The 27958-nt window shown below is 37.9% G+C and overlaps 3 protein-coding genes across 6 annotated transcripts; 1 reads left to right on the plus strand and 2 right to left on the minus strand.

Moving 5' to 3' along the window:
- Positions 1 to 39: 39 nt before the first annotated feature.
- On the minus strand, positions 40 to 4271 carry LOC306985931 (uncharacterized protein). The gene is made up of 2 exons (XM_079588714.1): positions 4029 to 4271; positions 40 to 3318 (listed from the first exon to the last, which is right to left on the minus strand). The coding sequence occupies exons 1-2, from the start codon at positions 4106 to 4108 to the stop codon at positions 1845 to 1847; spliced, it is 1554 nt and encodes a 517-aa protein (XP_079444840.1). The 5' UTR covers positions 4109 to 4271; the 3' UTR covers positions 40 to 1844.
- A 645-nt stretch (positions 4272 to 4916) lies between these two features.
- On the plus strand, positions 4917 to 12551 carry coq10a (coenzyme Q10A). 3 transcript variants are annotated; one of them, XM_079589635.1, is made up of 6 exons: positions 4917 to 5239; positions 5405 to 5561; positions 7037 to 7183; positions 8356 to 8548; positions 8646 to 8747; positions 10043 to 11645. In XM_079589635.1, exons 2-6 carry the CDS (start codon positions 5422 to 5424, stop codon positions 10208 to 10210), a joined length of 750 nt encoding a protein of 249 aa, XP_079445761.1. In that variant the 5' UTR covers positions 4917 to 5239; positions 5405 to 5421; the 3' UTR covers positions 10211 to 11645. The 3 variants fall into 3 exon arrangements, 2 of the variants coding, with proteins under 2 accessions (XP_079445761.1, XP_079445760.1); XR_013794972.1 differs by adding an exon at positions 11747 to 12015 and having other exon boundaries at positions 5097 to 5561; positions 10043 to 10308; XM_079589634.1 differs by having other exon boundaries at positions 4945 to 5561; positions 10043 to 12551.
- An 838-nt stretch (positions 12552 to 13389) lies between these two features.
- cs (citrate synthase) lies at positions 13390 to 27918 on the minus strand. 2 transcript variants are annotated; one of them, XR_013794843.1, is made up of 12 exons: positions 27743 to 27918; positions 22998 to 23045; positions 22646 to 22753; positions 20321 to 20386; positions 19525 to 19656; positions 17973 to 18161; positions 17631 to 17830; positions 16464 to 16593; positions 16268 to 16369; positions 15921 to 16130; positions 14190 to 15313; positions 13390 to 13794 (listed from the first exon to the last, which is right to left on the minus strand). XR_013794843.1 is itself a non-coding variant. In XM_079588274.1 (11 exons), the coding sequence occupies exons 1-11, from the start codon at positions 27791 to 27793 to the stop codon at positions 15143 to 15145; spliced, it is 1407 nt and encodes a 468-aa protein (XP_079444400.1). In that variant the 5' UTR covers positions 27794 to 27918; the 3' UTR covers positions 13390 to 15142. The 2 variants fall into 2 exon arrangements, 1 of the variants encoding a protein (XP_079444400.1); XM_079588274.1 differs by having other exon boundaries at positions 13390 to 15313.
- Between the last annotated feature and the right edge of the window lie 40 nt (positions 27919 to 27958).

Genomic DNA, 27958 nt, shown 5'->3' on the forward strand with positions numbered 1-27958 from the left:
TCATGTTTATACGCAACAAAAATCACAACAACAACTACTAAACGTTTTTAAACAATTTATTCAAAAACAATTTCACTGTGATGAGGTACATTTTCTGACAAATAAACCATCACACATCTTGGCTTGGGACAAAGCAGGTGATACTGGAGGTAGCTGCTAGTAAACACACACAGATTAATGTAGAGAACTAAATTCAAAATGCCTCCAGTCTATATTCATAATTAAAGATTTTAAGAAAAATATATATATATATATATATATATTTGCACTCATCATGTACAATGTGAGCCATAAAGTGGACTTGATACAGTGTTTAAAGACAAAAACAAAAACAATTGTCAGTGCAACTAAAAAAAGGATGACAAAAATCACTGCGGCCCATTTGCTGTCAGAAAGAAAAAAATGTTAGAAGTGTTACATAAAACAAATGAAGATTAAGAAAGATTAAGAACCCCTGATAAAGAAATTAAACAAAAATGCAGTAAAATTAGCTTTTTCCTTAGCATAATTCCTCTAATGAGACAGAAAGAAATTAATTAAGTTATATAGGCTACTTGCAATATTTGGTCTGATAGCATAAAATAACATGCATCTAAAACGTGCTAATATCTGTAATGTAATTCTTCACTTTAACATGTTAGACTATGCACAACGTTCAGCAGCAAACCTCTGACTTTGAAATACAAATTCTCAAACTGGGATATATTTTGACTATAAAATGTTACAAGAATAAAGCTTACTTTGCTTCCTTGACTAAATACAAACAGAAATTTCACAATGCTTGAGTAGAATGCAATATAATAAAACTTCAGTAGACAAATCTCACAGATATCATGTCCCCCAACTTGACAGACAACAACAAGGACATTCATTTAGCCGATTTTGTGTTTCAGCAAAGGCACTGGTCATTTAGAAAACAGAAGTGCTGTATGCGTCAACAAAAACTGTGTGAAAGTATGGAAAAAAAATTATCCAAGAGCAGAATCCTATCCTACACTGCGAGTAGAAGTGGTTTTAATTGAGTACCCGTATCTGACAAAATAATATAGGCTTGTCATTATTATCGAAGGCCTCTATTATTTGTCAGGCAGTTTGGCTCAACGTTGCGGGAGTGAGTTATCCTGTTACAACATTATACCTCACGAACAACAGAAATCAAAATCTGTACAATACTGATAATATTTACTCAAATCAAAAAATGCCTGATGAATATAATTCCTGATAGCCATAAACATCTGCAGAAGAGATGTCCCTGGCCTTAAAGAGACAGTACACCCAAAAATCTAAATTCCGTCATCAATTACTCAACCACATGTCTTTCCAAACATATTTTGAAGAATGTTGGTGAATAAACAACTTTGGTTCCCACTGACTTCTACTGTATATACAAAAAACAATGGCGGTCGATGGGAAACCAAAACTGTTTAGTTATCAACATTCTTCTAAATATCTTTTTTTTGTGTTAAGCAGTCGAAAAAAAGTAATACGGGTTTGGGACAACATAAGGGTGAGTATATGATGACAGAATTTGCATCACTAGGTCAACTATCCCTTTAAAGGATCAGTTCACCCAATAGTTAAAATGTGTAATTATTGTTTCACCTTCATCTCATAAAAACCCATATTCTTTTAGCTTTTTATTTTAAATGCACACACGCGCAAAAAAACAACACTTATTTTCAATAGTTTATGGAGCACTTTAATAGTGTTTTTGTCTAACTTTATGCAGTGGCTTTAAAAAAAAAAAAAAGTTATGTGAGAAAAAAATGAAGGTGAGAAAATAATTGTCTTTTGCTTTTTGAGTGAACTATTCCTTTTTTTATTTTTTATTAAAGGAAGCTCTTTCAGTCATCACTGAATTCATCTTGATGCTCACGTAGGAGATGTTTCTGGCAGTGCTCTAGAAAAGCGTCCAGGGCTATGAAGGCCTCGGCACATGGCACACAGTGATAGACTTTCTTTTCACAATCTTCTGGAATCTGAGAGAGGGGAATCCCACCTGCGCACACACTACAACACCTGCACGTGACGGCTGGCTGGTGAACTCCTTCAGGCACTTCCTCGTGGACTTCCTCATGCGCACGCAGCGCAGCTTTAGAGCTAAAGACCTGATCGCACGACGTACAAGGATACTCGCCATCCTCGTCTTCATCATTGTCATCCTGCCCATTCCTTTCCACGTCTTCCTCTTTCTTGGTTTCCGTCAGAGCAGGTCGATTTTTTTTCCTCGGTCTACCTCTCCTTGGTCGATTTTCTTGGGAAGTTCTGAGATCCTTTGCACTCTTCCGGTCGAACACAGCTGCGGCGGCATGGGGAGAGGCGCAGTGTTTCAAATGCGCCCAGCGCGTCAGATGGTGCAGGAACTCTTTCCCGCAGTGTTGGCACGGATACGTCTCACCTTTCTGCCTTCGCCTGGTAGCTTTCTCGGAGTTCTCCTTTCTCAGAGCTTTCTCCTTTATTTCACGACGGTGTTCCTCTTTCCTGTGCCGGTGCAGCAGTGAGGTCTTAGGAAAGGATTTGTCACAGGAACGGCATGGAAACAAGTTACTCGAGAGGAGAGCTTTCTTCTTCTTCTTCCTGCTGCGACGGTGTTCCTCTTTCCTGTGCTGGAGGAGCAGTGATGTTTTAGGAAACGATTTGTCACAGGAACGGCACGGGAACGTCGTCTCCGTGCCGCTTTGCATATGTGCGGGGGAAAGGCGCATGTGGCAGGAGAGTCCAGCAGAAGAGCGGAACGTTCTGGAACACACAGTGCAAGCAGAAAGAGACGCGCTGGCGCTCGGAGACGGTGGCAAGGACGGTCTGAGAGATTTTGCGGGCTGGCAGCCTCCGGCCTGCTGGTGGTGCAGAAGCTCTTGCTTGTGGCTGAAGGCTTGTCCGCATGGGGCGCACGCATAGGGGCCGTTGTCTTGACTGAAGGGATCTTCCGGGCGATGTGGGCCTGAAGGTTCGCTCCCGCAGGAAGGGCACGAAGAACCCCTCGTGGGTTTCCCTCTGCACGTCTGGCACATAGATGAGGAACCAGGGCACTTGTGTAGCTGCAAAGTAGAGAGCAAAGCAAACTTTTGGCCACAGCGTTGACAGCAATGGAGCTTTTGTAGGGCTAGCTCTTTTTCCTGATGCACAAGGTCGTTCAGTTCGGAGAATTCGTGGCTGCAGTCCTTTCGGATGGAGGAAGACGTCTGTGGTTTTGGTTTATACTCCATGCAAGTGATCAATTGAGCCAGTTTGGATAAAGTGTCTGACATGGGTTTGGACTTAGTGGATATCTGGTCCCCTTTTGCTCCATTCCAGTTGCAGTGTACGGAATCCATGTTCCTGTATGAAAAACAAAAATGTTTTAAATAAAGTGAATTAATGGCATTCAGTCATAAATAATCTCAATTTTTTTTGTGTGTGTGTTTTGTAATTAGGCTCACTAAGGCTGTATTTATTGAATCAAAAATAAAGTAAAAATAGTTATATTGTGAAAAATTACCACAATTTAAACTGTTTATTTATTTTAAAAAATAATATTATAATTTTATTCAGCAAGGACATAATATATTAATTAAAATAAACCATCATGTAAAATGGAACATAAGATTTATATTTCAAATTAATTCTGTTCAATGAACTTCAGACAATCCTGAAAAAAATATATCAGTTTTCACCTAAACATTTAGCTAAATCTATATTCAACAGTGATAATAATACGAGCCAGTATTAATAATTGAGCACCAACAATAATTGATCATAACTGAGGACCAAATCAGCATATTAAAATGATTTCTGAAAGATCATGTGACACTGAAGACTGCAGTAATGGTTGCTGGAATAAATTAGTATACAAGTTTTTAAATTGCATTGCAAGAACAGGTTTACATAATTGACTAGGAAAAAACGTTCAAAATAGTGAAACAAACGGATTTGCTTAGCTATATAATGTAGACACTCAACGTTTGGTAAACTGCATGGAGCATTAAAGCAACACTGATACAGGAAGAGTTTACTAGCTGTCTTGCTACGCTACTGACATACAAACTCACCCACTCGAGGACTTTGTATCACTCAAAATGTTTTTCTCGCCCCTCTGTGTGGACGTTATAGCAGAGTTTTTTACGTCCATAAACGCAAAATGCACGAAGTTTTGAGGTTAGACGCAAACGGACTTTCAGTTCAACTACCATGCACTTCTACCGAACTACTTCAGGCAGTTTTAAGAACTACAAGTCCCATCATCCCATATGAACGAGTTTCACATGCGCTACTACGATTTATTATCACTTTTTTCAATTCAATATGACCCAAGAAATAACTTTTTTTATAACAATTTAGAAATGGCTTACAGGTATAAATTATTCTAAGTGCATTTATCGAGTGCTCAACAGTGTCTAAAATTATTAAAATCGTTTTTGTTAATTAAAATATATATTAGTATATATTATAAGTATAATTTAAATATAAATACAAGTATTAGTTAAAAAACTTTAACTACTAAAACTTAAATAAAAAAGTGCCAAAAAGCACATAACAAAATGACTGAAAAATTAAGTAATATTAAAATAAAACACAAAAATACAAAACGAATTAAAAAAATCAATAAACACTATAATAGTCTATATGTATACGTTTTAAGGAGTAACATTTCTATATTTTTTTTTTTATAAATCTAATAAGAACGCAAGTAGTAGACTTTTATTATGAAATAACATCGTCCCCTAGTGAGTTGGAATGAAATGACACCCCCTTTTTATTACGATGATTATTAATATCAGTTCATTATGTCATGGGTTTTTATCTACATATATCATTAATATACACTATAATAGTCTATCATTTTAAGTTTTTAAGCAGTAACATTTCTATTTTATGAACGTGATGAGAACGCAAGAAGCAGACTTTTATTATGAAATGTGCTCAAACCGCACAACATCGTCCCCTAGTGAGTTAGAATGAAACTACACCCCTTGTTTAATACGATTATTAATATCTGTTCGTCAATGTCATTTTGATATACATATATAATTTATTACGATGATTTAAACAGAATTCACCAGTTTAGAATTTAAATCATAATATTTTTGTTTGTATGTGACATTCTGTCCTCCTCCGGTCCAGTTGGCGGCAGCTGCACCTGTCCGCACGGTCATACATCAGAACAGTGTGTTCCACACACCGGCAGCTTATGAAGGCTTCACCGGTTTAACCTCAATCGGTTTCGGAGGAATCGTTGGATAAAGAACTATTGTTTCAATAGGTGATTATCTTGAAGTCGAAATATGATACTTGCAACCATCGCTCAGCGGGGATTTGGTCACTAAAAAAAGCCAACTCAACTAGAGATGACAGCGAGCGTTTGTTGATTACTGTGTTAATCGTGTTATTCAAGATTAGTCGGCATAATTTTACATTCATTGGCAAGGTCACGCTATTGTATTGATGGCCGTGTCAGGAGGCGCCCGGCGGATCCCGATGGGTGTTCGGACATTCAGTGAGTTTCTGGAAATAGCGACTGTTGGTCCGTGTCGCTCCAGCAGCCCGTTTAGATGCAGAGAGAGAATACAGCACTGGTCCATCAGGTAAAATACCGCACTTACTTTTCATTAGTCCGGTTATAGAATATATTTTATAAACATTCCAATATTTATACACACCACAAAAGAGGCTTTTATTGAACCACTGGGGTGTCACGTCGTTGAACAAAACGAGGTGGGGAAACACCTCCCCCACAAAATTACCATGGTAAAATTTCCGCTTAAACACTATTAACGTTAGAATTGTTAGTTGTTACCGTAGAATCGTAATTATGTTGGCATGTCAGTATAAAAAGCTTTATTTATTTTAATGGTGACCATTTTACTCTTAAATTTACACTACTGTATGTGTGGCCTGTGTGAAAGTTTAAGTTACCATAGCTTCAGTACCTTAATAATTAGGTACTAATGTTACTGTTACAATAAAAACACTGTAAGAGCTTACCGGTATTAGCTATGCTTATTCAAATAATAAAGAATAAATAAAATGACAAAGATTCTTAAAGAAATGTATTCTTCTTATACTTGGAATCTTACCATAGTTGGGTGTTCTTATTGCGTAATGTGACTGCAAATAAAAAAAAATTCAATCATGGTTTGTGGACATGTGTCATCATGTTAGTTCCATGAATATACTAATCATAATGGTATAACCAAGGCTTGATTAACTTAAATTTTTACATTGACATTATCTTTTCTGCTCACCAGTCACTGTGGTTAGTGGTTTTCCAAAGTTACTAGCCACTTTCACTGGCCACAAGTTTGACATCGATACCATGGGGAACAACTGACATAGATTTCTTTTTTATTATTTCATAGTTTGGCAGCAGTTATATTAGGCTGCTGTCACTTTAAGACCTGACACACAGAGCCATTATACTGTTACACATGCGTTTTATTTCTCAACTGTTTACGTTCACTTAAAAATAATGTCAAAATACTGGCTTTGTTTTGTGTATTTGACTGTTTAAGCGCAATAAGCAGTGAAAAATAACTAATGTTAGTACTGGGAGAGGCGGCTTTATCTGCGCGCACTTTGGGTGTGAGCACAAAATCTGCGGGAAACGAGTAAAATTAGCTATGCGCAATCCCACTGCAAATTTCAAGCCCTGTAACGCCAACAATATTAATCTGGAGCAAAAGAAACGATGAGTGAGGGGAGGCGGGTTTGTGTGTCTTTTGCTGTCGGAGAGATGAGTGAGAGAGAGAACGAAAACGCAACTGGTATCTTGTATCTATTCTGCGGGAAATTAGTATTGGAAGCGTTTCAGATATTTCAATATGTATTGAAAAATCTATATTTTTGACAACACTACATTACACTTAGTCTGTTCTTTCAGATGACTTTTTAAAAGATTATAATTGAAAAATGTATTTATTATATATAAAGTTCAAAGTTGGCCGGTGTTAATGTCAAGCCCTGGGTATAACCATTGCAGAGCATTTGTGTAGCGTGGTGCGGTCACAGTACTGTATTTAACAGAAGAATCTTGTGTCTCATCATTTGTCCTGTTTCTCAGACACCTGTCCTCCTGCGGGATCCTGATGACTCGCTATCCTCGCACACTCTGTCTGTCTGAAGTGGATTTAACTCCCACTCCTCACAGGAGATCTTTCCTCAGCCTCACCAAAAAGAGAAAAGAGTATTCAGAGAGGAGAATACTAGGGTAAGTTGACTTCTACCCTTCCCTAACTATGTCCAGTGTCTGATCCTGAACAATAACCCCTTCTTATTTCTTATGGAGGATGAGGGCAAGCTTTTATGGTGTTATATTGATCTAGTGGAGGCAGGGCAGCTGTAAATATAATCCAATACAGTCAGGGACATAAATACAGAAAGAAAATATGACTGAATAAAATAAATAGTACTAGCAATACAAATAAATTACAATACAAACATACTATAAAAGCAATAAGTACAATACCCATTTATAGAGTTTTCATCTGTGTTTATTTTGTGTATGTCATTGCAGTATTATTTCAGTTATAGCATTTTTGATATTTTAAATTATTTTTTATATTTTTTTGTAATTTTGTTATTATTTAGCTTTAATTTCTATTTAGGCTTTTTTTTATTTCAGTTTAAGTCATTTTAGTACTTCACCTTAATTCAGGCTTTAGTAGGCTTAGTTCACCGGAAAATGAAAATTCTGTCATGTATTTATGTCGTTCCAAACCTGTATGACTTTCGTTCATCTTCAGAGCGCAAATGAAGAACTTTTTGATGAAATCTGAGAGTTTTCGGTTCCTCCATTGACAGCTACGCAACTACCACTTTGACACTTCAAAAAGTTCATAAAGAGATTGTAAAACGAATCTCCATATGGCATTTTCTGAAGAGACTTAATCGCTTATGATGAACCGATTGAATTAAGGCTTTTAAAAAAAAGAAGACATGAGAACAAACCTCTTGCTGAAGCTCAAGCGCGCTGCGTAACACGAGAATGAACCGTTGATGAATCATTGGTTCTCGCACGGCAAGCAAACGGGCTTGAGCTTCCGTTTACCACAACTGATGTTTGAGTTGATGAATGTTTATATGTTAATAAAAATGTAATCTGTTCATCATATAAAGCGATCGTGTCTATTCAGAAAATATGGTCTCAATATGGATTAGTTTTACAATCTCTTTATGAACTTTTTGAAGCGTCAAAGTGGTAGTTGCGTAGCTGTCAATGGAGGGACAGAAAACTCTTAGATTTCATCTGTGTTCTGAAGATGAACGAAAGTCTTACGGGTTTGGAACAACATGAGGGTGAGTAATTAATGGCAGAATTTTTGGGTGAACTATCCCTTTAATTTAGAAATTGGAAAGATGAACCTGTGTTTTGGTCTTTAGGTTCTCGATGCAAGAAATGTATGACGTGGTTGCCAATGTGGATGACTACAAACACTTTGTACCATGGTGTAAAAAGTCCCAAACCATCATGAAAAGGGCCGGTCACGCCAAAGCCCAGCTGGAAGTGGGCTTCCCTCCGGTTGTTGAACGATACACTTCTATGATAAGCCACGTCCGCCCACATCTCGTCAAAGTAAGTCATCCTGTGTGTGCTTTACAGCACCTTTCAGTGCCATCACTGAAACACAAGGAATTCATGAATAATTATATTTCACCCCATCCCATTTCAGGCGGTGTGTTCGGATGGTAAACTCTTCAATCACTTAGAGACAATATGGCGGTTTAGTCCTGGTATTCCTGGCTATCCTCGCACATGTACTGTAGACTTCTCTGTAAGTACCAATTACAAACTTTTGCATCCATCACTAAGCTCCACCCTAATTATCCACCATACTAAGCTTATTGTTACTAGGACTGACAAGCTTGTCAAAAAAAGTTGCGTTTGCAGTTGTAGTCGGCATTTTCTGTTTTTTCCACCTCGGATCGAACACGGTTATGGTAATGGCCGTGACATTTTTAAAACACGCTTGAAGCAGTTGACCAATTACAGCACACTGAGGACCAATCAGAGCACATTGTGCTTTTCAGGAGGAGGAGCTTCATAGAGACCGGAACTAAACCGAGCGTTACTGACAGACTGAAGAGAGATGTTGGAACTGTGTCAAATATGTGAAAAATTATTGTTTTTTTAACATTCAAGCATGAAAACCTAATCTAATAGACCCCAAAAACAACATTAAGACTTTGTAAAAGGGCATAATATGGCACTGGGCAGAAGTGTTATTTTAGTATCATTAATATAGTACTATACTATTTTTTCGGGGTGTGACGACGAGACGCTTAGCTCACGAGACGAGACACGAGATTGGGTTCACGAGAACAAACCGAGATGAGATTTTTGCACAGTATTTTTAAGAAATCATCAATGACAATATTCATGACTGGAAAAATAGTCTGCAGGTGCATTTTGAAATGTTGATGTCATGAAATGAATGAATGTCATTTCAGTTATGCATTGAAAGACAACAAAATGCAAGAACTGTAAAAGTTTTTGCCACAAACTCAACTGACTGGCTTCTCTCCTGTATGATTTGATATGAGTCTCTTCAGACCTTATTGTACATGAACAGTACTGTACAGGGAGCTCGCGTTTTACTTTCACTTTCAAATTCGCGATCGCACGTACGGTACTCTGTGTATAGGGTGCGGTGGTGTTGAGCATGCATTCTACAAGATAAGACGTTTATCAGATGCTTAGGCTCTGTTACGCAACAAATCCTCCGCCATGGCCTTGTCGTGAGCAGAGCAGACGTTTACAATTGAAGCGACCGTTATCTGAATTAAATAGTTTTTATTTCTATAGAAAAAAGGCAAACCGACAGTGCAGGCTCAACGTAGCGGTGGCATATTCTAGGCTAATTTCACCCCCACTCTCCGTTTCTACATTTTCAAACGTTTTTCAATAGTTTTAGTGAACAATAATAACACTGGTGGACGGCAGCAGTTTCTAGGGTGGGACTGTTCAGTGATGTTTGATCAAAGAATCTGTGTTTTTTTAGGAAGTAAACCTACCATGTGTGTAAATGTTTCTCTTTCTCTGTCTGGATGTCGTTGGCTTCCCCCCCAGATCTCGTTCGAGTTCCGTTCACTGCTGCATTCGCAGTTAGCGACGGTGTTTTTCGACGAGGTGGTGAAGCAGATGGTGGCCGCGTTTGAGCGGAGAGCATGTAAACTCTACGGGCCCGAGACGAGGATACCCCGCGAGCTCATGTTTCACGAGATCCATCAAACGTGAGGGGCCTCATCACACCGGACTCGTCTGCATCTGGAACTCGCAAAACTCTTTAGACGGTTATCGCATGACAAATCACATCACTCGATTACATTGGGATGGTACGATGGATACCATTTACTTATAGATGATATTTCAGTTCATTTTTGACTGTGAATGAAGATTAATTGATTGCTGCAGCTCTGAACGGTGAGGAGCAAACACTCGGACGTTTCATTAGGGTTTCATCTCGTTTACATATTCTTTCCTGCTATGGGTTTGTTGGGGCCAAATCTGAAGAACTTCTTAGTGAAACTGAAAGGGATATTTTAGGTGAAATCTGTCGCACGCCGTTGATTACCACACGGAATAATTTCGGTTTGTACCTCCGTTTTTTTAAACACAAACAATAAAACACAGCACAACCATTGTTTACTCGCCTCACTGCAAACGCGCAGCTTTGACGCATTTTATGCTTTTAAGTCAATATTATTTTCTGTGGTAATCGACAGCACGCGAAAGGCACGGATTAACCCGGAATATTCCTTTATACAACTAGATATGAATATAGTGAGAATTCAAAATGCTTGAATTTGAACACGCTTGCAATGAGTTACTTGACTTTCACACTGCACTGAATTTATGATATTCATCTCAAGAAGTCGCACTCGAGGTTTGAGGCTTCAATCACAACTGTAAATAGAACATAAATTATACAGTTACAAATATTTCTCCCACCTAAATATTTATCCTTCTAGACAACAGAAAAACTTGTTTATAGAAGTAGTGTATTGTAATGAAGGTGAATTTAGAATTATATTTAGCATGCTAACTCAGGGCTTTGGAGAAATCCAAATGAAAGAAATGTAAGAAGACAGCCTGTTGTTCCCTAATAGTGATCCCGGTTTGTGCCTGTTCATGTAGACTGTGCCATTTTTTCTTTTGTTGCTACATTAATGTCTGTTTAAACACTACTTTATTCATTTATTGTGATTTCTTCGAAAAGCTAGTGTGAGCTGGTAAATATAAGCATAGCAAACTTTTTTTTGAACGGTTATTTTATGAGATTTTATTTTGAGCCATTTCAATGCCTTATCTAAGTGTTCATGGCATTTATAAATGACTTCAAATAATGTTGTCGAGATGTCGATTGAGTATCAAACACCTGTCTAAGAGTCTTCCATGGAAACAACGTCACCATCAGTAGATTTCTTGGGTGTATCATGAAAAAAAAGACCTTGTTAAATGTCTGTTAAGTGAGAATGTTTGGTTGAACAACTGTGAATAACAACCAAAGAGATAGCAGTGCTTCATAAGAGCAGGAAGAGCAGTTTTAGGAACAAATTCTCTATGAAATGAATGTTATCTGTTCAGTAAACCGTAATTGTTGTCAGTGTTATAATCTTGCACAAGCATTTATTTTAATTTGAGAATCTATAAATTTATTTCAAAACCTCTAATTTGTGTGTGTTTTAATTGAACTGCTTGAGAACAGATTCATTTGAAACTTGTCGGATTTGGATATGCATTGACCCTTTTGTTTTCTTTCTTGCCTCTAAGTTGTAGCACACTGCTAGCTCACCTTTAAGGACAGCGGTCTCGGCGCTGAGGAGACACAGGAGTACTTGTGAAAACACAACAGTGGTGAACACCAGGGAACAAAGAATACAGCGTGAAGCTGGCAGTGGAGGTTGAGGAAATCCGAGTAAGGTGGTGGTATTTGGGTCATGTATTTATAACAGCGTGAGAGGCTAGTGGAGTTTCTTATTCCTGCTGCCTTGACCTGAAGATCTTTACACAGAATTCACCATTAAAACTCAACTTGAATGAACCAATCGACTAACTCTTTCCCCGTCAGCAATATATCAAAAGCAAAACAGTTTTGAGGTTGATTGTCATTTTGTGTCTCTGGAAATGAGTGATTAGTGACAGAAGGCCTATAGTAGCATATTACTTTTTTGATTTAACACATTGTAATTAATGGGGTACTATTTAATTAGATGTACACTTCAAATATCTTCACTTTCATTTAAACCTATAGGTTAATTGAGTGAAATCGTTCAATTTGATTTCAGTTTCTATTATGACATATCTTCAATTCAGTAAGTAAATATCCATATGCCTGTATAAAAGTTATAGAATAATTTCTTTCAGATATAACTCTCACTGGGATTCTGCTTTGTCTGTCATCGGCTATTCAATTATTCAACTAAATTGTCAAAATAAAATTTTAAAATTTAAATAGAAAAGTTGATTTAGTATTTTACATGAATTCCACTTAAATAAATATATAAGAATCATATCAAAAGTAATTTATATATTCTGTACATGTTTATATCTTTTAATATTTGACATTTTGCGCTATAACAAAAAATATATATATTTTTTAAATGTGAAAGAAATATAATTGTTTTTCTATTTATTTCCTATAATAACATCATCCAGCACATGCTAACTTTTAGAAGTTATGCAACCAAGAAGTTATGTTTTTATGAAAAAGTAAATGTTGCAAAGGCAATATTTCTAACTCATTTAAGTTTTTCATATATTTATATTATATTTCTGCTTTATTTCAATTGGTGACATTAAGTTTTAGTTACCACCAATAACAAAACTACTCTAATGTTTTGTTCCCAATGTTCTTCAAAATATGTGTTCTGCAGAAGAAAGCAAGTCTTAGAGGTCTGGAGTGACATGAGGGGTGAGTAAATGACAAGAGTTTTCATTTTTGGGTGATCTCTATCCCTTATATTTTGGTTAATCCTTTATTCCTTAAAAAAAGAAAAAGTAGTTTTGATGTTCCATTGCTATCGAGCAATATATCAGCTCTCTCTTAAAAAGAAAGGTTCCATCAAGGGGTTCTCACAGCAAGGACATGAGGTTCCACTAAGAACATCTCAGTGAACAGTTCTTGAACCAATTTTATAATCTAAAGAATTCGATTTTGACCGATGGAAAAAGCTTCCTTGGACCTTAATGGTTCTTCATGGAAACACTATAGAACCTTTATTTTTAGGAGTATCTCTTATTTGGGTGTCTAGTAACCAGAATATTGGCTTGGGTTAATAGGTTTACATTAGCAATGACATTATGGACAGCTGAAGGTAGAATGTGATAATTTTATTAATATCAGAATCTTGAGCATATAAAGACACTGAAAGTGGAAGTGTTTCATGTTGAAAAGAAGAAAAAATCCTCAAAGGGTTTGTTAAAAACATTTATTGGTTTTCCTTTTTTTGTCAAGTTTTCCCATTTTTTTTTTATTTGTTCACCTAAGCTTCTTTTTCCCAATCAATCCAGACTCATTTGAACCCCATTCTCTTGTTCCCCTCCCCATTTTTCCCAGGTGGATCCGACTTCAACCAATTCTCTCCATATTCACATACCTCATTATTTAAATTAACCTGATGGAGCATAACCCAATCACATACATCATGATGAAAACAGTCACACTGGAACAGGGCACGGCAAACCAGACAAATATTCTCACGCTATTAGATGAGTGGGGTTATACACACAGAAAAATGATGATGGGGGAGGGGGAAAGTGCCATTGGAGTGCTTATGGGCAGACTAGCCTAAATAGCTGCTAGATCATCCAAAAACAACCTGAGAGCAAGCGTGCACGAGACCGGTCAGGCAGAGGTCAGATCAGATGTACAAGTCATGTTTTCAATTCTATTAAAGGTATAGTTTATTTAAAATAAAGGGTTAAGTGAGTCATTATAGATGCTCATAAGTTGTGAGGGATGGTGAGACTGTTTTGATATGCAGTTCATACAATCCAACTATATTTACATGAATAAATAAAACCACAAATTATGTATACCTACACAAAATGACAGCTTTTCTCTTTATACAAGACACCGTTATTCAAAACACTGAAAAAAAGGGAAACTAAAACTCTAAACAGGTAAAAAGGTAGCAGATTTTGAACGCTCTTGGATGAACGTACAAATGAATGCCACAAATTCGACTTGCTCTCAGGTTGGTACGCGAATCACCTGCGACTACAATAACTTGTGTAAATGACACAAATCAAAGCCAATATGTCCACTGATTAAATAAAGGGGGAGGGGGGGATTGGAAGGACTGGTTAGTTTAAATAAAAAGGGCACCACATGTGCTTCTAAAAAACATACAGGAAGATGAAGACGATTGGTTGAAGTCGGAGAGCAATATGAGAGATAACTTAAAGGGGCAGTACCCTTTTAAACAAATATACAAGCTTCCCAAGTTGAACTGAACTCATAGAATCAATTCTATTGAGGGAGGACCGTTTTGGCGCCATGGAGTGCTCTTACAAGGAGAAACGTGATGTTAGCTATATGAACGCATTGTCAAACTTCATCGAATTATCAGACAGGCTCAGAGCAGGGCTTTGACGATTTGTTTCCTCATACAAACAGAGGCTCAAGTGATCTCGGGGAGAATAAAAAAACAAAGACTAAAACTGAAATAGTTGGTGTGACAGCCGAGGATAAAGGGCTTATTTACATACCAGGTGAACGAACTCTTCTTAACTAGTATTCAATAGTCATTCTTTAATTTAAATAGGAGAGAAGTGATTTCTGGGAAGATATCTTACTCTCGGCTGTGTTTTTGGACAATAACACGGCCCACCCCACTACATCCATAGCTGCGTCATTCAAACTGGTCATACGGTCTGGAAAATCGGCATGAAATGCGGGAAAACTGAAGAGGAGTGACCACAAGCGATGATTGTGTAATGCGTCTACACATTTCCTGTGAAAATGTAGCTGTGAATGTGGTTTTGGGAATGAAAGACTAATAAAAGTGTAAATGGGATGTGTAATCTTGACATTAATAAAGGCCCTTTTTAGATGAAATTTAAAAGTGTACTGTCTCTTTGAATCCCTTAGCCCGGAGGCTTGTTTCTAATAGTTTAAGCTCCTCCCCTTCCTGTTCTCACTCCGCTGGCATGGTCTCTCCCTCTCTAGCCTGATTTGGCCCCAACTAGAGTAATGAGTCCATCCGTGCTCATGGACTTGGGGCGCTCCAGAGGGAAGCCGAGCGCTCTGCTCCACACCAGCTGGGCGAGGACGCCCAAAGCCCGGGATACGCCGAACAACACAGTGTAATAGTTCATCTCAGTCATGCCATAATACTGCAAAACACAAGAGTACAAATATGAGAGGATTTCAAAGCAAACAGAAAAATGGATGTAAACTGTACGAATAGGTACAAAAAAGAATTAATATAAACATAATATTATTTTTTAAAGTGTATACAAAAATTAAATGCATTTAATAGATTACACATTTATATATATATATATATATTTTTTTTTAATATATACATTACATGTATATTCTGGGGAAATGTTTACAGCGGTCGCCGGTCATTATAAAAACATTTTTAAGTGCAAAATGTCATGCTTGACTATTCAGAATCTAGTATTTAAAAGAACTGTAATAGGACCAGGTATATTTATGAACAACATAAATTGGGTAAATTTCAATTTCATATATATTAATTACTTCTGACAAATATATTTTATGCTATTTTCACCACAAAAATAGGGTACAAATTATAAATGAATTAACACATTCAATTAATAATAAAAAAATAAAAAAAATTACATACAGAAAGGTCAGATAGATATTCAAGATAAGGGGCATTTGACAAAAATGATACAGACCTGTACTAAAATGCCACGGATCATCTTTTAAATCACATTTATATATATTATCGGCTGATTTCTGGTGTCTTACTTGCAACAGGACTCCGCTGTGAGCATCTACATTGGGCCAGGGGTTCTTGGCCTTGCCCTGCTCCAGAAGCACATTGGGTACGATCTTGTAGAGTTGAGCTACCAGCTTGAACATGGGGTCATTGGGAAGGTGCTTGAGGGCAAACTCGCGTTGACAGGCGTAGCGGGGATCTGTCTTCCTCAGCACAGCGTGGCCATAGCCTGGGACCACCTGAATAATGACGAGAGAGAACAATCAGTGTGAATAATCATCCATAATGCTTTGATCCATCTGCATTGAGTTTCACAACCCCATCTTTCTTATGATCATGAATTTCCTGGTCGAAACATATCAAAGGTCTCACTCACTCTGCCTGATTTGAGTGTGTTCCAAATGTAATCTCTCATTTTCTCATCAGACACCTCACCCCCGAGCTCCTTCTGCAGGGCTGTCAGCCACACCAGCACCTCCTGCAGGACAGAGGAGGAAATGCATTAAAGCAAAGCTGGCTAGTAATTCATAACCATATGTCCTGTGCAACACGAAGCACATTAAGGCTCAAACCTGATTGGCCAGTCCGTGCAGGGGTCCGGCCAGGCCATTCATAGCAGCACTGAAGGAGAGGTATGGGTCAGATAGGGCACTGCCGACCAGGTGACTAGTGTGTGCGCTGACGTTTCCACCCTCATGGTCACTGGAGAGAAACAAAAGCACACAAGGTTAAGGACACTAAACTAGATTGTAGACTGGCAAACTAACACAACCACATGATGGCAGACTAGATTCATTTGAATATTCTATACAGAAGTCATTCCCATCTTGCTTCCCCCTTCTTTCCTAATAAGTACACTAGTAAGTTGGGTGTTTCCTTGCTGACTGAACAATGTGTGTACAGTCTAAAGTCACTGGCCAGTGGGAGATAAAGTTAGATCAATAAACTTAAGTAGCAAGCCAAACACCACACAATCAGTTTTCAAAATGTAAAGGTCACGAGGTGTGTCAGTTTAACGCCATTAACGGTTATTCGAGAATTTAAATACACAGATGTTTTGGGGATTTTATTGGATTTCAAATACAACATTTATTAGTAGATTTTGTTTCATATTAATTCAAATAGTTTATTACCTAAGGCTTCTTATGCACTTCATTTGCATCCATTTATTCAGCAATAAAAGTGACAACTGCTTTTGCTAGCGTAGATTGCATGTCTCACCGGTCTAAAGTCCCATTCAACACTGCTGTGTGTTAGACATCTTATCTTGATTAATCTGTCAGTTATTTATTCGTCCATTAATCAGCTAATCCACATCTTGATCAAAGATCATTGCAGCCTTAGAAAAAAACATTAATTGACGCTGTTTAGTATGTTCCTGCAGAGGAAGGTAGAGCAAATTGTTTGCTTTTATATTACACCACTGCTCTTCACGTCATTTTCAGTGTCAGATTGTGGATGTTTTTCCTATTAACAGTATTGAGCCAATTTACAGTATTGTACTTGTGATATTGATGTTTAATGGCATGAATGATCCAGTCTGGTAATAGACATCAGGTGCCTTCAGGTCTCAACTGGAAATACAAGCTTTTCGACTCCGAGAGAACACTAGAGAGCTTTTCTGAGAGCAATCACAAAGGTTAAAAGTCCAAGCTGACCTCATTCCTTATGACTGCCTAGAACCTAACAGTGGAGGAGGAGTTTATGATGAATGAGTCAGGGAGTTTGTAGGTTATCACCTGTGAATGGTGAGGTACAGCCTCATGAGTTCTGTGAACTGTGGCTCGCTGTAGCCCAGCATGTTGGTGAAGTTGTGTGACCAGTCCAGGTTGGAGTCGATGGCGCCGATGCTGCTGCCTTCACGGTACAAGTTGCGGTAGATCTTGGCCGCCACGCAGGGGAGCTTGGCGATCAAGTCCATTGAGTCTTCGTACACGAACTACACAGAAGTGGCGTGAATGTATCATTTGCATTAGATAGCAAATAAATATCTTAGTCAAAAGTCATTAGTCTTATCATCGGGTTTATCTTTACACACTTCACCAATAAAATTTCTAGAACAAATATTTTCAACGACTCACCTCCCAGTACTTGGCCTTGTTAACTCCCTCAGAGTAAGCCCGAGCAAAACTGCTCTCACTGTTCAGAGCCGTGATGGCGGCGCTGAACTGAGACATTGGGTGCAGGTTGGTGGGGAAGTTGTCGAGCATGGTAACCACATGAGAGGGAAGGGCCGCGCGCTTAGCCCACTCCTTGGACAACCAACTCACCTAGAGTTAAATGAGAGGAAAAAGATTTTTGGGCCAAGTTACTACATGGAGATACACACATATACATAACTAGAAGCTCAAGAAAACAAAAATAATCACTTACAAAACCAAAGAAGCAAGTTGAAAACTAGTAATCTCAAATAAGTGTTTTATTAACAAAATAATTTTGTTAAGCAATCATGTAAGTGGGATGATTTTTTCTGTTTAGTGTCAGAATCCTAAACACCTTATTGGGGTTTATTTTGTGACAAAATACAGACCGACTGTACATTTTCCTTTATGTTAATATTAGGGGCTTTCGCACCGGGTTGTTCTAGGAACTTGGTTATAGCATCTACCAAGCGTGCGACTCCCCACTAGGGTGGTTCCCCAAGAACTAACTGTTCCCCTAGGGCCATTTTCCTGGTTGCATTCACACTGTCAGTAGGAAGTCTGAAGTGACGTAAGCTGCACTTGTTGTGGTGACTTATTTTGACTGCGCTGAGAATGGCAGGCTGAACCATTCTCAGTCTTCATTAGTCTACGGTTTAATAATAATAATAACTTACACTTATATAGCGCCTTTCATGGTACCCAAGGTCGCTTTAACAAATAATGTGTATGTGTGTGGGGGTGGGCATTTCATGAAAATAAATGTTTTAAGGTGCATTTTGAACATGGGCAGGGATGGGGGCAGAACGAGCATTTGCAGAGAAAGCACTGTCCCCAAAAGTCTGCAAAAGGACTGTTTGTTTAACAGTCCTGTCTAATACGTTATTAGATAAAACTGGTATACAAAGAAAGTACACGGTATATGAAAAAGTATTAGCGTTTGCTGTGCAGTTGATGCCCAATGTCATTAGCTGGGCAGCCAGAAATACATGAATGTTTCGCTTTGTCCGATCAAATTTGCGTTGGATTTTCTCCTTAGCGTTGAGAGGTCCTTCTAATCACTGTTTTCCATGTTCTTAGAGTTAGTTTTTGGAGTAAATATATAGGCTATAAACTGTTTCCACAGCTTTTTTTTTAATGGTGGGTGCTGGTGTGTCACATGCATTCAGCCAATCAGCGTACACTTACGTCACTGGTAGTTTATTGCACTGGGTAAGACCCTACTCTGAAGTAGGAACTAATTAAGTTTCCCCAAAAGGAGTTCCTAGAACTAGTTAGTGCAGTGCGAACACGCCAAAAACCGGGTACTTTCACCATTAACTCACGGAACTACGATATGGTTCCTCCGGTGCAAAAGCCCCTATTAAGATCTATGCAAAGAGAGCTGGAACAAACCTTGCTGTTTCTCAATAGATATTTCATCTATTGCACCCTGAATTTCTTTAACGGGTAACACTGTAGTGAATATGAAAATTAATTAATTCCTCCTCACCTGCTCCTCAGTGGGCACCTGTCCTGTGATCAGCAGCCAGAACAGACCCTCTGGCAGCGGCTCATCTCCGCCGGAAGCTTTGGGCAACAGCTGCTGACATTCCGGAATGCTGTAACCACGGAAACGGATGCCCTAAAGACGCGATCGATAAACACAGGGAGGGCATCAGTACGTTTGACTGAAAAAAGTAAACAAGGAGAACTGGCGCTTCAAATTCTGACAGGGTTCAGGGGTTAGTAGGATAAATACTAACCCAATGTATATATTTATCTAAGGCACCATGATGCAACTATCTATTTTTAGCATACAGCAGCACAACTGTACTATGTGCAGATAATGAGCTTCTATGACATCATTCATGGTACATTTTCAAAACCTGAAATGCCTTTTTACGTGTCTAGGATAAATGCACAATGACGGCTCAATTTTATGGGAAACAGGAGCTTTTAGTCTGTTTTGAATAATTATAATTCTAAAATAGTATGTATAACAAATAAGAACAATAAATAAATTATATTCTAATAATAATAAAAATATTAATAGTAATTAATACTATTGTATTACTACTAAGACTTATTATAATTGCATAACAAAAAAAATGCATTACATTTATTTATAATTAACAAATGTTTAAATAAATATAACCTGGTTTAAGCTACATTTTAGCAACACCGGGTTGACAGCACATGACTGTGTGTGTGTGTGTGTGTGTGTGTGTGTGTGTGTGTGTGTGTGTGTGTGTGTGTGTGTGTGTGTGTGTGTGTGTGTGTGTGTGTGTGTGTGTGTGTGTGCTCACCTCATCAGGGTCGAGCACAGAGGTCTCGTACACTAAACCCTTCATGCCTCTCATTCCTCCATAAACCTGTAGAGCAGAAAAACAGCACTCAAACATTACTGAGATGCTTCGATCATCACGCTTTAGTGATGCTTTCCAGTCCGTCATCTTACTTCTCCGCCCTGTATTTCTTGTGCGTCATATTTTTGAGTAATTATACCCCTTGGATGCAGTTTAGTCTGCGATGTAGAATAACTGGCAGTGAGACAAGGGCCACATGACTCAGCTGAAAGAACAGCAGCACTCACACCATAGCCTGAGGGTCCTTGAGAAAACAGTCGTCCAATCAGAGGGCAAATAAATATTTCTGCGTTTGTGGGGGTGTGCAGCACCACATCATGTGAGATAGAACTGGTCAGGCATGTTAGGCAACACTTGCTTGTGTCATCAGTCAGACGAAACAGAACCTGGCTGAGTAATGAGTCATTTATCCTATATTTAAGCCAATGACTCCTAGCCAGTTACTCAGAAAGAATACAATATTAATAATTGTATTACCGTAATAATAATTGATTTACTTCACTGATAAAATGACCATCTTCAGGATTATTAATGATAATCCTCAATGATATCCAGTAAAATATGAGTAACCAAGAAACATTTCTGATTCGTGTTGATAAAGGGGTATTATTTGAGTCTTAATGGGGCCAATAGGTTAGAAAAAATTAATTTAAAGGGCACCTATTATGAAATTTTAAAATTTACCTTTCATGTAGTGTGTAACATAGATCTAAGTGAACAAAAACATCCTGCAAAGTTTGAAATATGAAAGTGCACCGTATATAAAGTTATTGTCTTTCAAAAGTGAGAGTTGACTCGGAGTCATTTTTATGAATCGTTAGAAGACCGAAGCTTTTTCTCTGACTAGATGACGTCAACTTGTCAAGTTATTTGATTACGATACGCCCACTTATTGCGCTCCAAGGCCAGCAGGGAAACCTTGAAAACGTCATGGCGACGAGACGCTGCGTTCTGAAGTGCGACTCAAAAGCCAACTTTTTTCATCTGCCCAAGGAGCATTTGAAGACTAAGTGGATACAATTCATATAACTATACCACAGAAGTATAAAGTCCGAGCCTTGTGCTTTGTTCGCGCCATTTTGAAGACGATTGCTTTACCAACTTAAATGCAATCAAACTTGGATTCGCGAGCCGACTGATATTGAAGGAAGGTTCAGTTCCAAGTGTATTTGCATCAGCTTCCTCCTCCGTATCACAACCTGTAAGTGCTATTAATAATTGTTGCTTTTATGTTTTATGTAGCATGCTTAATTATTTTGTTTGTTGTGTAAGCACCGTTTAGCTTCTAGGTCTTCAATGACAATTGTATTGAGATATGTGAAGTGTTTGTCGTTGTTTTCGGAGTTGTCGACTTAAAGAATAGAGTAATACCTCGTAGTAACGTAACTGCATTTTTTTTTTTTTTTTTTTTTTGTAAAACGTTATGTTTATGCATCAGGCTAACGCAAACAAAGACTGATTGTGCTTTTACAATATGAACTCTGGGCTATGCTCGCTAACATAACATTAAATTCTTTATCTTATTTTTAGTTTTTTACTACAAAGCAGTGGACTGGACTATAATCATTATTATAACACAATTTAATTGATAAAAGCATCATTGTACTCCGTGTTAAACAATAAGTATTATCTCTGTAAACACTGCTGGGTCATCTGACCAATCGCAGATTAGCGTCGCGCAAAGGAGGGGTTTGGAAAAGTGAGTCGTTGAACGAATCATTTGGGAGTCGGTGAGCAAATCAGGTAAAAATAAATGCATATTATACGACAACAAAAGTGTTTTTTGTCATTGCATGCATGTAAAACTGTTGTTGGGGACTCCCAAAACAACATTAGGAACATTTTAAATGTCATATAGGTGCCCTTTAAGCAATAAGGTGCTGTAAATATTATCACGATTAAAGTGTTGTGTACAATACATCACAGCCTTATTTACACCAAAATAAATTACAACTATTCTAAGCATAAAGAACAATCCTTCTGCTAAAAGTGAATCTCTGATATGTAAACAAAGTGTGAGTGGTGTTTAAGTGAATTACTGTATCAGCTTTGTGATTGTTAACAAAAACAAACCACTAAAAATTGTTTGTTAAAATTGACATGATAAAAAAAAAAAAATGTTTTAATGTTGAACATTTAACAATGCTGCCTTGGCAAGTAACTGAACTAAAATGAGTTTAAGTACTAAAAAGACTAGCCTAAGTACTATAAAAACCTTCCAGACATGATTTACAGCAATGGTGAGTGCAGTGATGTTTCTCTCACCATGTCCACCGTTATCTGGCCGATTGTAGTTTTGCCATGCTGCTGTTTGAAGTTTTTGATCCTGCTCTGTTCTTTAGGGATGAGGTCTGCCAAGACATCTTTTAAATTCTGCATAAGTTCAAGGAAAAAAGGTCAGTGAATCTGGCACAAACAGATTGAATAACTGTCTAACATGCATTATAAAGGACAACGTGCTTTTTGAGGTTCAAAAAAAGAATACACAGACATTTGATAGTGACTCAACCTTTCAAAAGCAAGGCTGTGATCTAATCTCAGTGTGTGTAATTAACATCTGAAGTCTGGTTCTGGCTGTGATCAGAGATCCAGCATCTGAAATGATGCAGATACGTACCGTGGATGCGCTGACATTTCTGGCAGCCACAACAACACATGCTGCATTCTGGAAGAGAAAAGAAAATACAGACTTTGATGAAAGATGCAAAGCAGGGGAAGTTCATCATCACAACCAGGGTTAACAGATTTCACTGCAGAAGGTCTGCTGACAGCTGCGAGGCAGATGACTTTAGTTACACAATGCAAAACGTGTCAGTTGCCAAGGCAATGCGTTTTCTTTGGACTCAAATTGCACAGCTTCTTATTATAATACGTTTTTGCTGGACCAAATGCTTTCAACTGGGTCTGAAGTCAAAAGCCCAGAAAACACAGTTTACATCTACAGTGATGCAGAGCTTACTACATTTAGAACAACATAAACTTTAAAGCATTTCTCTATCATCCATCACAACTTTGGCAATTAGTAGGCTAGCTTTTTAATCTGTCCGAGAGAGGTACAGCACACTTATTACATGATAGACAAAATGCCAGAGAAACTAGATGAGAGTGTGTTTTTAAATTTCACCACAGTGCCATTGATCATGATCACCTTATGTGGGATTCAATCCTACAAATATAATATCGATATATAGGACCTAATACAATTTAATTATAGCATTAAGATAATATGATACGTAATGCCAATATTTCACATGAACACAAAGGAACCCAGGTGCAACAGAACACAATGAGTTCTGACAGATGTATGGATGGTTCCAAGCTAATCTTATTACAGAATTACTTCAGGAAGAATGCTGAGTTTTTCCTGTATGGCCCATCCCTTTCCTTCATCAAGATACATCCTCAATTTCTATATATAGCTTTAGATTAAGAGCCCTGTCTGATCGACACACAGCAGGACTAGAGATAAACTGCCACTGCAGAATGACTCAAGCACAAAGCCAGGTCAGATTGGCAAGGCATGTGGGGAAGATGATTCTCCTAACAGAATATAGTCACTGGAGTCATAATTAATCCTCAACACACACAAACTGGCAGCTGTTTATAGCATTTAGCTATGGGTTATGAAATTGAAAAGAGGTTTAGCTTAAAGGGTAATTTACCTCTCTGATTTTGAGTTATATATGAAGTAATCACCTAACAAACCAATACAACATGTCAGTGAGCATTACATAGAGAAGCAGTGCTCACATTTTTTAAATAGTGATGGACCGATAAAATTCTGACTGAAAACAGGGCTGCAGTGCACATACTGGTTTGCTTTCACCTGAAGGGTCAGACTAAGAGTGGGCGATTGAGCTGGATTATACAGGGAATGACTGCCAATACTTCCTACACCGTGAGCCTCCTGATCGCCATGCATCAGACACCCGTCACTCGGTCTGCACTATAGCTAAAGATTTCTCTTTGTCCACAGATAAAGAGCAGCCTGACACACACCTTGCATGACATACAATAGCTGTGTGACCAGAAAAACAACCAGGTTCTGAACTCATTTATGGGGTGGCCTTTATTGTTGTTGATAAGAAACTGCTAGTCTCTGACCTTCCCTCAAGTCTATGGCCGTGTAATCTGTGGGAAAGGTGAGGCTACTGGCAGCTGTTAGTTTGACCCCAGTGCAACGACGAGGAGGGCGATTACATAAGCCTCTGTCTGTAGGCTACTATAGTAGAGGAATGCCTAAATGAAAACGATTCCGCCGTCTATTAAAGATTTGACAAGTACGATCACAGCCGAACATTCAAATCCGCATTGCGCTGCCGCTGACCCAGAGAGAGTAGTTGGCATTAGGTATGAAACAGCTTCACAAACAGTATTTTCAACCACACAGTATCATTAATTCTGGGTTACAAACAGTCAAATTATCACAGAAGCACTCGTATTAAAGTTTATAGTTATAAACAACACTATGGTAGGAAATCTAGTGATCGAAATAGAGTAAATCACCTTTTTAAGACTTGATGCTTCGAATAACAATTGAATCGATTACATTGTGACACTAGTAGATGGCGAAAAGTGACTTAAAACATTTATTTGCCATAGAATCATTCATTCAAGAGATTTGTTTAAAAATAAATCTCAGATACAGCCAGTAATTAAATGAGTGAAGTCTTGGGTGAAGTCATTGAATCATTCATTCAATTCGTTCATCATTCATTAAATTTAAAACAAAAAAGATTTTAAATTAATTAAATATATTTTTAAATAGACTGCAGCCATTAACATGCTGTCAGAACCTCTAGTTAGTAAATTACACGTTATGTTGTTTAGTTGTCTATTCAGAATCATGGGATAATGGTGATCTCTATTTGAAACAAAAACATGCGATTCTCAATTTATCCACAACCGTGCAGCTCTAGGTGAATGAAAACAGAAAATAGCTGATACAATGTACGGTAATAATGAGCCAATACAATTCAATAACAGTGTTTCCTATTAATTACTTGCATACCCCGGTAATAATATGACTTGCAGAATTTCTAACATTTCTATGGAAGTTTACATTACACTAGATTTGTAATGAAAATCACAAAAACATAAAAGGTCTCTGCAGCTTTCCACAAAAAATAAAAGCTAAAGGGTTTAACACTTGCAAGTGAAGAAATTAAGACAATAATGTCGTAATTTGACAAACGTAAAATAACTATTATACTTACTATGAAATATCCATTTAATTAATTCAGCTTTTAATTATGTATTTTAATAAAAAATGCTACATTACATTTTTGGAGGAAAATGTGTTTTTCTACAAGGACAACTCAAAAATGTAAAAAAATTAAATGCACAACTACAAATCCTATGGTGCAATCAATGTATGCTATATAACAATAACCTTGGCAACAGCATCAAGGTAACTAAGGACCACGTCACAAATGCTGCAGAGAATAGGCCTAGTGCATGTGCAAAGGGATACTGGCCAGCTGGCAATCTTAGACTCAATCTCTTTGACTTTTGACTAATTTTCTATTGTGACTGACTAACTGCAGCACAGCCTATTCTGCAGAGCCAGTCTATATGCAGAACAGACACAAGGGTCAGCGTGTTAGCAGGGATCACTAGCAATACCATATGGAGGAAATCCTGCACAGACAAAGGACTCTTTGTGAGTTTTCTTTAGAAAGGGAAAATGTATAAAAGATTGACAGGTAATGCTCTATTGACTTCTAAAACCCCGCTGTGCTTTGTTTAGATGAAAACACCTAGTTTCTCTATACTCAAAGCAGATGACAGGTGGACAGCTGTGTCAGACGGGTCAGACGTGCTGGAGAGGTTGTCCACAATCTGAATGCTTTATCAGGAACAGCTCTTTATGGTACCACTGCATAAAAATCCAAGCAAATCTCCCAGCAGTGTCATTTAAGTCTACTTACTTCAAGTGTTTACTAAGCAGACTACTAGGTCTGAACAAGGTCCAACACATTACTTACCAATAAAAAAGGAAAATGATGTAAGTACAGTACAGAAATGCACCTTGGTCACTCCTATGAACTGACAATCAGCACATTACATAAATGTAATACACTGCAGAAGAGAAGGCAGAGAAACTATTCATGGTGTACACGGGTCATCTGGGGGTGTGAACGGAGGGTTAACCCTGAATGACAAGAGCACAGTGACCTATATTACCATAAAGTCATTCCGACACAACTGAGACAGTATATGGATAAGTGCAGGTTTCTTTAGGTTATATAAGTGACACTTTTTCCACTCATTTTCTTATCACAATCTAGATGTGACAACGTTTAACAATCACCAGTCTCACAAATCGTTCAAGGTATTTCAGATCAGGGAGGACATAACTATATTGAGGAATAAAATATTTTATGGCTTATGACTTTGGAAATCACAGAACTTGAAAAACTACAATGGCAACAAAAGCCTAAACAGGTCATCATTCAGGAAACTACTCATGCTCATTTTTTCATATTATGCAAATTCCATAATGTCACAAGGTTTTAGAAACTAGACCATGGGTAGACCAAACTGGGGTGTGTATGTATATGTATATTATAGTACTGTACTATTGAGTAGGTGAAACCCTGATACGAAGTAGACAATGCACAAACCCTATATAACCTCTTAATAACCCTATTATTGTGCAATAATTATGATCTAGCAACTCTGCAAACTATTGAAACTATTAAAACATTAATAAATGAATGGCAATCCTGAAGGTCAAGTCAGCCACTGAGAAAAACAAGAAGACTGACCTGACAGACTACAGCTAAACAGGTGCAGATCTAAGATGTCAAAATGACTGTTCAATTTTAGTTACATTACATTAGATCAACTGAATGTCATGTGAAAGGACGTCTACTGCACAACGGGGCTTCAGAATCGCTTGAATATCAGTAATACCGCAGTAAACCAAATACAACGGGTTTCTTTGCCATGTATCTTTATATAACGTAAGCTAAATTAAACCATTCTTAAAACACAACTTTATATTGGCTGTGCCTCAATTTTGTCAGTTTCCTTATTCAGCTTGCTTGAAGTGCGCTTTGAAAGTCCAAACACAATTTTGAACGTCTGGTAACATTTTTGAAAGCCTATGTAACGTTAGCGCTACCGGTAGTCAAGCACAATTGGTATTGAAAGACATCCACTTATTTAAATATAGAGTTATAGGGGGGAGACACAACAACAGAAAATGTTTCATGCAAAAATGACCTAAAGTAGATGATCGATATGGTTTATTATCACTGGCTGTCTGTCACTACGGTAATCTATGCTATGCTAAGCTAACCTAACCAGGTAGCAGCCTGTGTTTCCCTCACTCAAGTTAAAATAAAACTTTCCTACCTTTGAACTGAGGAGCCTTGGGGCTAGTCTGCTGATAGAGAGGAAGGACATTGTTCTTTTATGTGTGTATAAATATTACAAGTGGTTCTTTATCGACCCCTGCTTGAAGGTGCCCCTCTCGTTACCGTGCTCGCAGTGAAGGTTGAAAAAGGAACTCGAGGGCCTGTTGTAGGCGCGGTTTGAGTCAGCTAGGGCCTGGTGAGGATGGAACGGTGA

Source organism: Phoxinus phoxinus, assembly GCF_949152265.1.
Source record: "Phoxinus phoxinus genome assembly, chromosome: 18".
NCBI lineage: Eukaryota > Metazoa > Chordata > Actinopteri > Cypriniformes > Leuciscidae > Phoxinus > Phoxinus phoxinus.